This window comes from Leucopleurus acutus (genome assembly GCF_964270905.1).
Source record: "Leucopleurus acutus genome assembly, chromosome: 13".
NCBI lineage: Eukaryota > Metazoa > Chordata > Mammalia > Artiodactyla > Delphinidae > Leucopleurus > Leucopleurus acutus.
In genome coordinates this window covers 85,116,123-85,132,317 of record NC_139155.1, presented here as the reverse complement: position 1 = coordinate 85,132,317, position 16,195 = coordinate 85,116,123, and the positions used below count along the sequence as shown (strand labels likewise).

Here is a 16,195-nt window from a genome sequence, read left to right as displayed (position 1 = left end):
AAAGGAAATATGTGGACGGTATAGAAAGCCCTGGTTCTAACTGCACCTCACATGCCCGCCCCTGCTCGGGGAGCGACATCCAGACTCTCCTTCCCCTGGTGGCCCGGTTAACCCGTTCCCGTCCCCGCCTCTGTGAACAGCTACTCTGCGGGCTTGGCTCGGCTGTGCCCTTGCACTGCTGTGTGCGCACACGCGTGTGTACGCAGAGGCCTTCTCGGCTGACGGAGGCCTTCGTTTTGTAAGCGGCCGCAGGTTAAAGCCGTGATCCGACCTGAGCGCATCTCCTCCCGCACTGAGAACCTAAACAAAGTATTGGGGGAGGGGCAGCTTTCTGGAGCTGCGCCTCTAAATAGATTCACATCTTCTTTCTGCAGGCAGAACTTAAAATTAAAAGGCAGGAGGAACGGCACCCCAGCGACTCTTTAAAAAGTTAACATTAATTTTTGCATTAATAATTTGAGCACACGCTAAAACCACACAGAGGAAAAGCCAGTTGGACGTGCCGGGCGGGGCCTGCTTACCCTCTGAAGACTGGTATTTAGCAGAAGTCGCTTTACATGCAATTTAGGAAGAGTAAAAAAAAAAGAGAGAGAGAGAGAGGGAGATGGCCGAAACCAGGATGGGGTTGCCAGGCAACGGGGACCAACTATATATAAAGCCTGAGCAAGCGTCTAGACGAAAGCTCCGGAAGCATGCGGGCTCATGTGGGGCCGTACCGGGATGCCCTGCGTCTCCAGGACGAGGCTGGGCACGTGCCGGGCGGACAGGCCCAGGCGGACAGCGCTGCAGATCCTCTTCACCAGGTCGGGCCGGAAGGTGTGGCCGGAAGCCATCTTCAGGAAGAGGATCACCCTCTCCTGCCCGTCCTTGTTGTACTGGGGGACACACAGGCTGTCCAGGACCTCCTTGAAGGCCTCCACTGCAGAGACAGGGCCAGGGCCTCGCTCTCACACCATCCCACCGTGATGGGGACTGCCGTGGCTCCCCTGCCCGCCCTGGCAGGAGCCCCGGGGAACAGGCAGAAGGACACCTATCACCAGCAGAGTCAGAGAGCCGTAGCTTGCGCTGGAAGGGCTGACGTCTTACAAGGAGCCGGGCACCCGCCTTACTTACTCAATTACAAATCTAAAAATAAGAAAAGGAATCAAGTGCCGCGAGGGTACTCCAGCGGTGGGAGGAAGAAAGGCTGGAATCACATGGATCGAGATTCCACCCTGATTACACAACCCTGACATGACTTTGGGACTCTGTCGTCCGCATGAGGCCGCCTCCCCGGGAGGCTGATTTCGTGGCCCCGGTGGGACATTTTGAAGGCTCACGGGTGACTCTACTGTGCACCCATAAGGCCCACTGTCTTTATTCGGCGTCCTGGATGGTGGTGCTGTGTGACTGCCAGCAATCACACAACCTCTCTGTGTGTCTTTCTCCACCCATAAAGAGTAGACACAGTTGACCAACCTGACGGAGCTCACCATGAGGATGAGATGTAACGGAATGGGGATGGGCCACGGGACCTTAAGGATCCTGTCCTGAGGTTTTTTGAGCTACAAGCAGTATGGACAAGGCATGTTCTAGAAAGAAGGACACCCTCATACACGTCTATTCTCACGCCCGGAGGCAAAGGGGCAAGAGTTATGCCAAAAGGTGGCATCTTCGGAGAGCAGGTCCCCACTGAGACACCCCTTGCGCCGCTCCTGGATGACTTGAGAATAATGCCGGGACAGAGGAGAACGCTCACCGATGTTGTAGATTTCCGAGCTGCCGAATCGCACTCCGTTGGGGTTGAGTGTGCTGTCGCTGGAGAGAGAGACGAGGTCGTGGACATGTGGTGGCTCCAGAGTGAGGCCCGTCGCAGGGGCCCCAGGGACAGTCACCCCGTTTCCACGACCACGTGCCGTCAGCACCGGTGCCTCCCCAGCTCCTAGTCCCAACCACCCCCTTTCTCCCTCTAAACTCAAAGCTAGCTATCAAGGGGGTCCCCTCTGTGTGGGGACATCGGCCACCTCCCTGCCCCTCCCCCCACACAGGTGCCCCCTCCCGAGTGCGGGCACCCCTCCCCCCTTCACTCCAGGAAGGGCCGTAGCGACAGCAGACAAGACGTGGAGCGCACGTCGGCCGCAGGACTCCCACCCCAAAGCCCCCCGACCCACCACTGCAGGGCACAGAAATGTGGGTCAGGTCCAGACCCACCCCTGGGAAGCTGACACAGGAAGAACCCAGGAAAGGCCCCAAATGGGGCAGCCAACCCACCCCGCAGGCCGAGCAGATGGAAGGGTCCAGGACACGGGAAGCGACCCCCTCTCCCTGCCCGGATGCCTCGGGAAGCGGGGCCCCAGGGAAGAGAAGCCAAGTCCGCGGCCCTCACCTTCGGCCCAGCATGATGACGCCCCTGGTCTTGGGGTTGATTCTGCAGTAGTCGCCGTGCACCCAGACACCTGCCGGGGGGGGGGGGCAGAGGGACTCGGTCACCCCAAGGGGACAGGATCCTGACCGGCTGCCTGGACAGACGCCCTCGGAAGGCATGACACCAACATAACTCTTGTCAACAGACACACCCGAGGCCCAGAAGCAGGTGTGATGTGGGGCTGGGGGCGGAAGTGAACCAGACAGCTCCCATCCCCAAGGGCACACCTTCCCACCCCCAAGGGCACGCCCTACACCCAGGTCTGAGATGCGGCAGCGCGCAAGAAACACCCCTCCCGCAGGTACCAACGAGGGTTGCGGGAATTCACGGGGCCTGAGAGCAACCCCAGCAGTGAGGATGTGAAGGGGGGGACTGGGGAGATCAATGGAGCTTTGAGGGGGGCCTCTGAATGGAGGGTGGGAAAGTACAAGCCCCGCCTTGGGAAGAGAGGGTGGTCTGGGGCGGCTGAGGGAGCAGGTCCGGAGGGGTTGGGGCCCACCTTGTAACAGAATAAACAGAAGGAGCATGACCAGGCGGGAGGCTACTGCAACAGTCCTAGTAACCCAAGCCTGAACGAAGGCACCAGCCACGGGGACAGAGGCTTAACGAGCAGGTGAAACCCGGGGCACGTGGAGGGCGGAGACAGAGGCAAGAATCAGGTGACACTGACACCGCGCGCCCTGAGCCACCCCGACGTGGCCCGCAGTGTGCAGCTGGGCCCTTGGGCTGGTGTCGTTCATGGGGAGGCCCCCGTCCTGGATGCCCCAAAGGAACAGATCCAAGGGATCAGGCCCCAGCTTTGGACACATCCACCACCCGACACGGAGCAGCAGAGAGAAGCCACGCCGCACAGGGGAACTGCCTGGAGGCCTCCTCCCTTGGCGGGTCCCACAAATGGAGGAGGCGCCCCAGGGGAGGGAGCGGTCAAGAGCACAGCTCTGCCGGCTCTGCGCAACTCGGAACTCATTTGCCTGGCCTCCTGGAATAAGCCCCAGAGCCCTGCGATCCAGCCAGGGGAAAATGGCAGACCAAGCCCGCGCAGGGTCCTCACGGACGCCATCTCTTCCTTCCGAGTTCTTGACACACGTCCCAACTGTGAGTGCTAATAACCCAGTCAGCCCGTGACTCTGAGCTGCTACCCCTCCAATGACAACATACTCCGTTGAGGCCCTCATCCCAACCAGTGGCTACAAGCCACGACCAAGGCTTCTCCGGAGATGAAGCCCAGGTCCCCCGCCTGCAGGGAGTGTGCAGTGCGTGGGAGGCCATGGAAGAGAAGGAAGGGCCTCATGAGCTCATTTATTCTGAGCAAAGAGGACGGGAGGCCTCGAGGGCCTTCTTCCCTCCTCCCCAAGCTAAAAAATAAAACCTTTCCTTTTTTTTCCCCACTAGGTATTTTATTCTTTTTGGTGCAGCTCTAAAGGAATTGTTTTCTTGCTTTCTCTTTCCGATAGTTCATTATTAGCGTACAGGAAAACAACACATTTCTGTATCTTAACCTTGTGTCCTACAACTTTACTAAATTCATTTATTAGTTCTAATAGCTTTTTGGTGGAGACTTTAGGGTTTTCTACATATAGCATCATGTCATCTGCAAACAGTGACAGTTTTACTTCTTCTCTTCCGATATGGACACATTTTCTTTCTTTTTCTTGTCTGATTGCTGTGGCTGAAACCTCTCCTTTCTAATTGGATATTTAAAGGGTTCCCCTACACAAACGGGTGGAAAAGTCATTCCTAGGCTTGCAAATGACATGCCAAAGTTTTGCAGAAGCACATCTGTATGGCTACACAGAAAACCAGGCTTATACACGGTGGTCCCAGGAGACAGCAAGCTGCAGACAGAGCAGCAGGGCCTGTCCCACCCACCTCCCGGGAATCCTTGTTCATTTTGGAACTTGGGTGCCAAGATCCACACACAGTCTGGCTCATATGGAGTCAGACCTCCCATGAGTCTGATCCTTACTGAAGCCCTGGAAATGCAAAGAAAAAGGAAGATGCAAATCTCCCGGAAGAAGTTTTCATTTGTGAAAATGAAACGACATGCTTCAACCTCTTGCAAAACCAAAGCTGAGGGGATGAATCCACAAGTGGCTGGAGGCTCTGGTGCCCGGTTGCCACGTCAGAGAAATTAAGGGTTTCCTTCTAGGTTTCCATGCCCCTGGGCCTGCAGTTCAAACTCTCTAGTTTTCATGGCAGGTGATTTTGCTTCACTCTGATTTTCCTCGTGCTCTCCCATTTCGGTGATGGGACCCGTGAACAAATACACCAGGATGAATGGGCAAACCCAGCCTTTCTCCTGCTTTGAGTTCCTGGAGGTCTACTGCCTGAAATCTTTTTAGAGTGAGCATGTATACCTGTACATTAAAAAAAAAAAAAGATGGCCCAGCCTTCCATGTACATAAATGTAAATATAAATAAACAACACATTGCACATACACACTTCTCTTATTAAAGGACCTGTGACCACTGGACCTGTTTAGCTAACGAGGGCCAATGGAAGCTCTGCCTGCTCCATCTCATCAAGCTCAAAATCTTGATGGCTCATGGGCAGGCCTGATCTCCTATGTGGAATTTACCATCTTCAGTCACCTGTACCCATCATACTTCCTTTTTTGCCTTGGCTACCAGGAAACTCAGAGCTGAAATCATTGCTTTGAAGGATCAGAATGATCTAAATCTTTCTAAAGTCTGCTTTTAATTTCCTTTTAAATTTTTATTAGGTTTTTAGAGACAATTAAAAGTCACAAAGAAAATCAAAATGGCTCCTATTATTCACACACATACATTTCCTTTTAAAAACTCACACAGAAGGCATGCAATGCCCTCGGTTCCACACTCCTATTTGTCACTTAATAAATTCTTGGATACTTCTCCATATCGGCACCTTGTCAGTTTACATTTTCACTGGCCTAATTTTTCAGGGTAGTGATGTCTGTAAGTCGGATGCCTGTTGCAGAAAGGAAGACCTTGCTTCTTTGTTGTTTTCTTTTATCATCGAGCCATGTCCTATACAGTCCAAGAATCTCTCAGTGCTGGGCCTGGAGAAGTGGTCTAAGTTCAGCCTGTGTCCACCCTGACCATGACCAACAGCTTCAGATCCCATTATCTTATCTGCCCTTATTTCTCCGTATTTATTCGTATGTCACACCTACTTCCAGAAAGTATTTGAGGAAGCTACCTATAAAGCCAACTATATGATGGGATTATTGAAAGGATCAGAAACTCTGCACTGGGGTGAGAGGACTGCTACAACAAAGCAATGATGGCAGCTCTGAGCTTCCTGGCAGCCAAGGCAAAAATGGACAATATAACAGGTCACCAAGTATTTGTTTCCTCCAAGAAGGAATATCAGAGCTTTGGAAATAAAGACTTTTTCTGAAATTAATCCTGAGAGACATTTATCATGCGAACCCTTGCATATATAACAAAAAATGACAGAAAAGAGTTTTCAAAGAGCAGTGCTGCAGAAGACGAAGAGATGTCATTTCTTAGATGGATCTTCAAGCTGAGGTTCTAATCCCTTCCTAGGACAGAAGCCCCGACTCCTCTTCAAGGTCATCTGAGGAACTTCTCTCTCTTTCTAGTCTGCTTTAGTCTGTCTGAACAGCTACACACTGGCAGGACCCAAGGTGGGGCTTAAATGCAGAGGCATCCAATGGAGGCCAGGCCACATGGCGGGGAGGGATGCTCCCACTACCCTCACATGTGACGTGCTATGCCAGGTACGATGGCTTTTATGTGGGACATTACACGGGAACACGCAAGGCCGAGTAGAGAAACGGGACAGACCCGTGGCACCTTCTACCCCCGATGGTCACCTGCCGCTTTCTGATTCACCGCATGTGATTTATGCAAAATAGAATTACCTTTCTAGAGGTTGAAGACAGCAAGTACTTAGGTGTAAATAACTCTGGAGCAGAAGGCTCGCTACATTATGAGTTACATAGCTGCAATCACTCGAGGTTGCTTATGAAATAAGATAAGGAGGCAGGAATCAGAGCTTTAAATAAAGAGACTTTCCAGCTCTGGGGCAAGACACCACTCCGAAGATGAACGGAGGGTGGCAGCCTGAGTGAGTGACGGCCTGGAATTAATCATCCCGCTGCAAAAGCTCTCTTCTCCCATCACCTCCACGAGGACTGGTTGATGGGGTGTGAGACAGAGGAGACCCCACCCAGCCAGACACCTCTCGCACACGCATCTCTCCCCGAACAGGCAGATGAGCCTGGGTAAGCGAGCGGGCCTCCCGCCCCTACGCAGCCAAACCAGCGGGTCGTGCCGGCGGCCAGGAGCAGGGCTCCGGGCCAAGGGGCTCCGGGCACAGAGGGTGGTTAAGAGTAATCTACACCCAGATTAGGGTTTCGTAAGATGGCTTCAAGCTGACGGTGACCAGATACTGATCAAAAATTCATCATTGCCCCCCTGGCGGAATGAGCTGCGAGCAGCCTCACCAGGCTTTGAGGGGGGCCGGCAGGGGGCAGGCGCATCCAGAATTAGACACCGAAGGCCCAGCCCGGGCGGGAATCTGGGCAGCTCCACCTGCATCCCGACCCACCTGGGAATTTGGAGAAATACGCCTTCTGGTACTTGCTGCCGTTCTCGTCGTTCCAAAAGTGCGTGGGCTGACAGGGGAGCGGCTTGGTACACACCAGTTCACCGCTCTGCCCCCAGACTGCCTTTCCTGGCCGGGGAGGAATGAGAGCTAAACTGAGCACACGCCACAGCCAAACGCCCCGGCTCTCTTTCTCTCCTTCTCTCCTTTTTTAAGCTATGAGCTATCACAGAGTATTTCAGACACATCCAAAGCCGTGCAGCCGGCCCCGCCCACACGCCCATCAGCCCGGCGCCACCGAAAGCCACGCTACTGCTCCCCGCCACGCTCCCCCCGCTCTCGCTCAACTTCAATCCTGTACCGTTCCCTTATGTGGATTAATAATTTTACCACATCTACATACACCTGAATAACACGTCACTTTGCGTGTTTCTAAACACCGCACAAACGGTATCGCGCTGCCCCTCGGGTCCTGCATCTCGCTCTGGGTCCTCGCCAGGGTCAGGGCACGAGGCTGCTGAGGCAGTGGGGTGGCCTCAGCAGCGTCCCCAAAGTTTGCATGCCTGCCTGGCGTTCCAAGCACATGGCCCGCCATCTGTGCTGCAGGCCAACACCTACTCCCCTCAGCCGGACGGGCTGCAGGAGGCCGGGGAGCCCGGCGGGTGTTCAGCCAGGCTCGGGGGCCGTCAGTCTGCGAGCGGTGGCAGGGGCCGGCCCCTCAGATGGGGCCGTTTTGGAGAACTGGCCCCAAGCAAAGTTACACATCCAAGCGTATCCAAGTTACCACTCACACCTCGTCACAGAGAGAGAAAGGGTTTGGAGCCATCACCTTCCTCGTTCCACACCTCCACGGCCATGCCCAGGTTCCGGGCCTGAATTTCCCCTTTGTACACAGGAATTGAAGGATTCTGGCCCACGAAGCAAGACATGATGTCGGTGCCACCTGCAAACAAAAGGAGATTCAAGATTCAAAGACCGGGACTTCCCTGGCGGTCCAGTGGTTAGGGCTCCAGGCTTTCACTGCCGAGGGCCTGGGTTCGATCCCTGGTTGGGGAAGTAGGATCCCACAAGCCACACGGCACAGCCAAAAAAAAAAGAAAAAAATTTCAGAAGACTGAGACAAACTGTCCATGTTTTTTATTAATGAACAATAAAGGAGAAAGACCCTGGAGGACAAACATATACTACTCTTTCTCCAAATACAGAAAAATTCCCAGAGAGCTGAGCTTCTCTTCAGGGAGGGAGCGGGGAGGTGACTTAGAAACTGGACTGAACCTCCCGTGTCCGGGTGATTTATCGTTCTGACCAGGGATACGTGCTGAAGGAGACACCAAATAAATGATCTCTTGTGGTCGCACGGAAATCCTAGACTCAGGTTCCCGAAAGTGGAAGCTTCGCCCCATCAGGCCTGTCTGCAGGAACTGCCGCGGCAGACGGGTCCCGTGCACAGTCTCTTTGCTGTGGTTTATGTTCACTTAATCATCGGAGAAGCAGAAACCCTGTGGTCCCTGGAGTGCGAGTCTCCCGCACTAGGGCACGTGCTGGATGCGAATCACTCCGTTTCAGGGAGGGGCTCGAAGAAGAGTCGGACCCCAGGTGTCATCAAGAGGGAGTGGCATTAACGCCTGAACCTGGGCCCAGCCGGTGACAACTGCCCCCTCGCACGTGCCCGCAGTGCGGGATGCTCTGTGGGCACAGGGACACGCACGGAGCCCACCGGGGTGCACAGGGGTGGGAGACGGCAGCCCAGGGAGGAAAGGGGGGGAGGCTGTGGGCAGAGGGCACACACGGAGCCCCGACTTGGTCCCTTCCTAGACTCGGCGATCCGGACACTGGTGTCCGTGCTCCCCTTTACACCTGTTTGTACACCTAAAAAGACAGCCTTGTGATTTAAGAAGTGTCTTCTCCCTGCTCACGCTCTGTGTATGTGAACGGGGTGGGGCAGGGTGATTGAAGCCCACATAAAACGCTTCGACGCTTCAACAACTGGCAGGATTAATTCCGGGCAGAATCGAAGCGTGCTGACCTGCCTCCCTCCTCCAGACACCTCGAGGTACCGGCTGGCACGTCCCATGAAGACGGAAGAATCGCGTTCACGACCGTGACCAGCAAGCTCGGGGCAGTCTCGCGCCCCAACGAAGCACAGCGCTGCGAGCAGAAGTGCTGCTTCCGCTGCTTCCGGATTGGAGCTGGGGCGCTTGGGACAGCGGCAGGAGGACAGGCCGAGAGCCCGACAGACGTGGCTGCCCCGAGATGGGCTGGGCCGGCCCGGCAGACAGCCCCACGCCCATCCGACAGCAGCACCCCTGCCCACCAGGCGGGCTCTGGGGAGGACCAAGGGATGCGCTGGGCGGGCGGGAAGCTCAGCTCTGAGGCGGCAGGACCGGGTTTGAATCCCACTCTGTACCCAGCTAGTGGGTGGCCTCAGGCCAGTCACTTGGCACGTGCGGACCTTGTTTTCTCTTTTGTAAAGAAAATAGAATCTACCAGGATGAGCTGTTTAGGATCTAAGGTTACGATCAGGGTGCGGAGTGTATGTACGTTCTCCACCCCCGGCAAAGGTTCAGCAATGGCTAACTCAGTGTTTGTAGCCTCTCCCTAGAACATAACTACCGGGAATAAGGAACATCGACCGTGCAAACGCGCATGCCCTGCTGACTGTTCACGCAGATAAATTCAAGCCGGTGGACTCGCTGGGCCACAGGGGAAGCACGCTTAACGGCCAAGCCTGGTCCCCGAGTCCTCTGGCTCTTCCAGAACCTTCTCCACGGCACAGGCACATGGCGGGGGCCGTACCTGAGATGGAGCCCAGGAGGACGCTGCTCTTGACGCACCTGTAGACATAGTCGTAGCTCTGGGCGCTCAGGGGGGAGCCGGTGGACAGGATCGTGCGCAGCGTCTGCAGACTGTGAGTTTCCACTAGAGCCAGAATCACGGAGAGATTAGAGCCAAACCCGACACACTCTGCCTGGCTTGCAGGAACCAGGTAACAGAGTGGATCTGATTTCCGCGGCTGGCGAGACAGGGAACGGACACCCTGGGAGGCACGCTTACCTGGCTTCACGTCTTTCTCTTCCAGCACTGACAGCCACTTCGCACCCGTTCCAAGGATGGTGATGCTGGAGTTAAGAAGACACCGGAAACTCGTCAAGGCTCTTGCATATTCCAGGCACCGAAGCTTTCTCAAATTAGTGACCCATTTCGGACGAGGTTGCAAAATCCAAGACACGTCATTTTTCTGGGTTGAATTAACGCTTAATATGTAGTTGAAAGCCAATTACAACACCTGCGTTACTCTGAGGCCAGCACTGACACGTCTGCAGAGCACCCGGGCTCCCTTTAACCTTTGGCTCTACTTAAAACAACTGTCTGCACATAAACCCACCATCTTCCCAGCTGCAGGATGTTTTCTCTCGGGGGGACCAAAGGAGGACACAGAATCAAGACCCCTCAAGTTCTGAGCGCCCGTGATCGTTTCCCAGGGAAGTGGAGAGGCCGTGGGAGCTTCTGTTAGGACAGGTGCCATGCCTGGGATTCCTGACCCATCTCCCTTTCTTAGATAAGCTCACATTTTTATGAAACTTAGAAAACCACTCTTCTTCTCTTTTTGAACATTTAGAATCTAGTCCTTTATCCCCAAGTTTGCATTGAGAACAACACGTTATGCTGAGTATAAGTCATTGTGTTTTCAAGGGGAGAGTGTTACTTCATGTTGTTTCCTTCCTAGAAAGCTCTACCTTCCTAACTAATGGCTGTTTTCTCCTGGGGGCTGAAGGAGGCCATAAAATCCAGGTCCCTCCTGCCCCTCTGGGCGGCAAAACCCATCCCTTCGCACCTGGCTGGCGAGATTCATTCCAGGGAGACAGTCCTGTGCTATCTGGTGCTGGACAGAGCTCAGAGGCACAGACACACAGAACCAGGGCCGGCTGGGCTGGGAGGGGCAGAATCCACGGCTCAAAACTACTGTCCTTCATGCCTCCAGTCCCTTTCTTTTCTTCACTTCACCGGGACACCCTGCAACCACTAAAACCGCGAACACTTCCTGGGTCGCTGTGTCCTTGGTGAAGGCTGTTTTGGGAGCTGGGAGGTCGTGGGGACCAGGAAACGTATGCAGTCCCCACCCCCTCCTCACTTACTCCATAAACTCAGGTAGTCTGATTAGCTGATTCCAGATCCTCTGAGAATGAAGGCGTCACCCGTATTTCAGCAGGAGACCAGGGACCCATCACATGCTGACGGACAGCAGGGACAGCCTCAGCCACAGGTAGAGATCTCCAGCCACCAGCCACACAGCGCAGCACGCGGATTTCTGCTCAGCCCCCATCCGCCCCCCCTCCCCAAGTCGCAGGTGTCTGTCTGCAAACCGCACGCTCGGCGATGTGTAAAGACTGCCACGGCGTCCCCGGGGCTGGGCCCCAGGCCTGCTTGTGTGAAGGAACGGCCAGGCCTCCCCGTCTGTCTCCAGGCTTGGGTAAGGCAGTTTAAAAAACACAGAGCTCATGAAGCGCAGGCGCCCGTGCCTGTGTGCTCGGCACGGTGCCTTTTTCGCGAGTGCTGCTGGGAAGCACCCCACGAGGGACGAGGCAGCTCCCCGGCTCGCCCCAGCCCGGAGCCCTGCAAGGAGCCACCTGCAGACGCGGCTCCTCCACGGCTCCGCCAGCCTGAGCCCCGGTCTCCCCGGTCTGCCCTCGACCCCGCAGTTCGTGGGGGGATCGTGTAGCGCCCCCAAGTTCAATGCCCCAATGGGGTGCCACGTCACGCGGAAGACACCCACCCCGAGGCACAGCCCCGAAATCCCTGGGGGACCCTGCCCTCCCCCCTCATCCAGCTCCACCGCCTGAATCGACTGCCCACATGCAGCCACGAGGGCCTCCTCCCAGCCTCCGCACCACCCCCATCTCGGTCCCCTTGGGGCCTCGGCACCCGCCGCTGCCCTGGCCTGCAACACGCGTCCCGCAGTCCTAAACGTGAACTGACTGCCCAGTTGCAAACCCGGACAAAGACCCCAGAGTTCTTCCCTGACCCCAACCAGAATGTTCCCCAGCCCAGACCTGGAGAGCCCAGCAACACACCCAAAACAAAGAGGACAATCTGTCCTTTAACCTTGTTCACGTCTGCAAAATAACTGCTCAGTTATGAAACGTGTTAGTAAGCCCGTGCGCTGACACGATGACAATCAACGAGGATTTCGTCCCTAAGCGCATCAACGTTATTTTAAACATGAGGCCCTTAAATCGCACTGCGAGGCCCCTGCCCGCCCTGCCAGCGCTGAAGCGTCGCTCCTCCTGCACAAACCCGCAGGATTTTAGGTGAAAGCACGTTTGATTTGGTGTCACTTCAGCGTCGGAAGGTGGCAGAGCTGGAATGAAGGCATCCTGCCCCGTCTGACCTGCCCCCTCTCCTGTCACCCGCATGGACGGCTGGAGCGCCGTGCTGCCCTTCGGGCGCCCCTCACAGGCCAACGAGTGGCACCTGCCTCGCTGACCTCAGCAGATGAGCCCCCCAGCCGGGTGAAGGGCCAGGCCAGAGGGGCCCTGAGGACGGCCAAGGCCACGGCTCAGCTGGCATCCAGGGCACAGGCCAAACCGGGATGTAAGGCGGAGGCCCAGCACGTGCGTTCTACACAGACCCAAACCACAGGGCTGCGAACGCACTCCCACATGCACGCTTGCACACACACCTGCACACAATCACATGCATGCACACACACACTCATCCACAGGCATGGGTGTTCTCACACCCACGTGTGCACATACTCTCACACACCCACTTTCCTGTGCACATAAGTGTGTGTGCACCTGCATATACACACGTGCGCACATGCACATACACATGTGTGCACACGCACACCTGCACACATTCACAGGCATGCGTGCTCACACTCGTGCACCTGTGCACATGCACATACACACTCACACGTTCGCACTCAGGTGCATCCACACTCACACGTGTGCACGTACACACACGCAAAGCTGGGTCTGCCTGGGCCTTCCATCCTTCAACTTCATTAGCTCTAAGCCCCGGGGATGTACCTCTCTCTCTCCATCCCTCCTCCCGTGGCACAGGCATACGCGTCCAGAGTGTCTCCTCCTGAGCGCGGCTGACAGGCATTCAGGGCAGAGATCCTCCCAGGGATTTGATTAACCCTTCACTGGCAACAAGCTCATTAGGAAATAAATTTCCTCGCTAATACTGTGAGCCAAATGTCAGGATTTAAATATCACCCAGGCCAACGTTATACTTCAAATATTAATGCCCAAGGATTTAAGAACATTAGCGGCTCCTCCTGTTTCCCCAATGTAAATGGACTCAAAGGTAACGTAATTAGAACATTTCAGAGCGTGGCTAACTTCTGGGCCACAGGAGCCCTGCCAGCTTCCGTGTTCTCGTTCTTAGAAACACGATCATTAGGCCAATGGCGACCACCAGCTGCAGTGGCGAGAATGCGTCAGCCGCCTATGATTAATTCATCAGCAAAGAAAGTGCCGACGGAACAGGGTCTCTGGACGGTTCCTGGCGATGGCAATGAGGGGCTGGGGGAGAAGAGGGGCCACTCCACCCTTCCCCCGACGCTGCCCCTTAGCTGGCCGCTGCCTCTGCCATCAGAATGCCCGCTTGCCGTCCTGTTCACAGGACTGCGGGGAGGCCCTTCTGCAGTACCGGCAGCGGGGCATCTGGAAGCACCCTGCTGAGTCTTGGGAGACCCTCGAGGCGCTGGCCAGCCCTGAGGGCTCGCAGAAAGGCGGGTGGGAAGGCCAAATGCTGGGAACGCCCCAGAGACAGACCTGCCCTCCCCTGGATGAGCATCTCCACACCGTCCCCTGAACAGGTATGTACGTTCAGCCTGGGTCATTCTCTATCACCCTTGCGGCCACGGGCCCCGCGTGAAACAAAGCTCTCATCAGCCCTCAGTCTGCCTCTCTCCTGGGTCGCAGCTCTGCAAGTTCTTAGAATCCAGAGTTACAAAAAAAAGACCACGTTCCCTCTCCCGGTGCCCGAGGTTTCAGAGCTCACCCCTGGGCCCTGAGGGGCGGGGCAGCCCCCTCCGCACTACATGGGTCTCCATGGTCGGTCCCTGTCAGGGGCGCCCACCCCTTCCCACCCTCCTTGACAGCTTCACCTACTCCTGGCACCTCCGCACCCTCACACAGCCACCCCCACCAAGAGGGGGACATCGAGGGTGGCAAAGCGTTCCAGAGACGGCACCCAGATCCTCAGAGCGGCCGCCCTGTGTCTGAGTGTCCCGGGTACCTACCCGATCCTGTCGACCAGGTCCCAGAGCACATTGGGGGTGGGCACCAGCGGGGAGCCGTCGTATAGGACCACGGCCGCCCCCGTGGCGAGAGCAGACACCATCCAGTTCCACATCATCCAGCCGACCTGGAGCAGACAGAAGGGAACACGTGTCAACCCAGCGCCGGGCCAGCTCCCCTCGGCCCCGTCACGCAGCCTCTCATCCCTAGAAAACCACCCGATGCTGAGCCAAAGTAGCCAGGAACTGCCCGGCCCAAACGCACAATGCTCTGCCCCAGCAATTCCCCGTCAACAGTTTACGGTAAGGGGCTTCCCTGGTGGCGCAGAGGCTAAGAATCCGCCTGCCAATGCGGGGGACACGGGTTCAATCTCTGGTCTGGGGAGATCCCACGTGCTGCGGAGCAACTGAGCCCGCGTGCCACAACTACTGAGCCCGCGTGCCACAACTACTGAGCCCGCATGCCACAACTACTGAAGCCCGCGCGCCTAGAGCCCCTGCTTCGCGACAAGAGAAGCTACCGTAATGAAAAGCCCACGCGTCGCAGCAAAGAGTAGCCCCCGCTCGCAGCAACTAGAGAAAGCCCGCGCGCAGCAACAAAGACCCAATGAAGCCAAAATAAAAATAAAAATTAAAAGAGTTCATGGCAGGGATCAACGCACACGTGTGCACTAAGACATGTCGGAGAATGTTTCCTGCAGCCTCACTGATGACAACAAGGGACCGAAGGCAACAGAGATGCCCGTTGCGTGGTCACGTGGTGCACACGTGCAGGGAACCCTGGGCGCTGCAGCGCAACCCAGGTCGGACGTGGGAAACGGCGCCTGGCACCCAGCAAGCACTCAGGAGTCAGCCACTGCGCAGCCATCAAAAAGAACGAGGCCTGGCTCTGTGCAGAACAGTCTCGAAGACAGACCGTAAAGGGGCAGGGCCAGCCCGGCAGAGGGTGTGCAGCGCCCCATTCGTACACAGAACCCCCAGCCCCACCCCTGGGCCTGCAAAGGGGCCCGAGGGGCAGGGCAGTGAGCAGGGCGGACGTGGCTGCCTCTGGGCCCTGGAAGACGCCAACCTCTCACCAAGTTCTCATGTGTTGCATGAAATGCTTACCACGTGTAAGTACAGCATTTTTTTTTTTAATTAAAAAAATTTTCACAGCCAAAGAGTGTGCTCATAGCCCCACTGACAATGGCACTCCCATCCACGCTGGGAGAATCTGTAGGTGATTCCGGCCTAAAGCAATATAGCGACAGAACAAGGAAGCAGGAATCTCTGTCCAGAGGGCAAAACAACCCAATTCCAGCCCGTAAGCAACGAGGGCAGGAGGACGCCCATCCATGAGCCTGGAGCAGATGCGGCCCAGTGTCCCAGGTCACCCGGTGTCCCCAGGTCAGAATCCCGCCATCGGGGACCAGGCGGCCACGTGAGGTGGCACCCAAGTGGCAGTTAAGAATCCCCAGACAGGTCACAACAGTGTGAGTGACGCGGATAAAAGCACAATGACCAACCTATGCTCCCCCTTTGGCACCATGGAAAAGGCAAAGGGAACCAGGGGGTCACACGAGAACCTCCATGTAGTTGAGTTGCCTTTTTTTTTTTTTTAAGGGTTTTAACATCCTAAGTTGAGTTTCTTCTAATAAGGAATCTTTTTTACTTTTCTTTTTTTTTTTGGCCTCACAGCACGGCTTGTGGGAGCTTAGTTCCCCAACCAGGGATTGAACCCGGGCCCTCGGCAGTAAAGCTGTGGAGTCCTAACCACTGGACTGCCGGGGAGCTCCCAAGGAATTACTGTAATAGGCAGCACTGCATCCCAGCCACCTCACTGTCCAGCTGTTAAAGTGAGTCAGCAAGCGACAGCACAGGCCGGCTGGGGGCACCCGAGGCTGCTGCTGGCACCTGGCATCCTCCACCGAAAAATGCAACGGCCCCGTCCTTCGTGGGCAGGATGCTTCCCAGAAAAGTGAACTGCTTTCGAGAGAATTGCTCT

At 56.0% G+C, this 16,195-nt stretch overlaps 1 protein-coding gene across 4 annotated transcripts in view; it reads right to left on the bottom strand.

Annotated features, from left to right (window-relative positions):
- AACS (acetoacetyl-CoA synthetase) overlaps positions 1–16,195 on the bottom strand; it is a 45,334-nt gene that overhangs the window by 2,872 nt on the left and 26,267 nt on the right. The window contains exons 10-17 of one of the 4 annotated variants that reach the window (XM_082853304.1): positions 14,215–14,339; positions 10,014–10,078; positions 9,756–9,878; positions 7,789–7,902; positions 6,963–7,088; positions 2,366–2,435; positions 1,739–1,797; positions 717–919 (exon numbers count right to left, since the gene is read on the bottom strand). In XM_082853304.1, coding sequence (XP_082709430.1) covers positions 717–919; positions 1,739–1,797; positions 2,366–2,435; positions 6,963–7,088; positions 7,789–7,902; positions 9,756–9,878; positions 10,014–10,078; positions 14,215–14,339 — 885 coding nt within the window. The remainder of the gene's footprint in view (positions 1–716; positions 920–1,738; positions 1,798–2,365; positions 2,436–6,962; positions 7,089–7,788; positions 7,903–9,755; positions 9,879–10,013; positions 10,079–14,214; positions 14,340–16,195) is intronic. The other 3 variants (XM_082853305.1, XM_082853306.1, XM_082853307.1) reach the window with 3 other exon arrangements.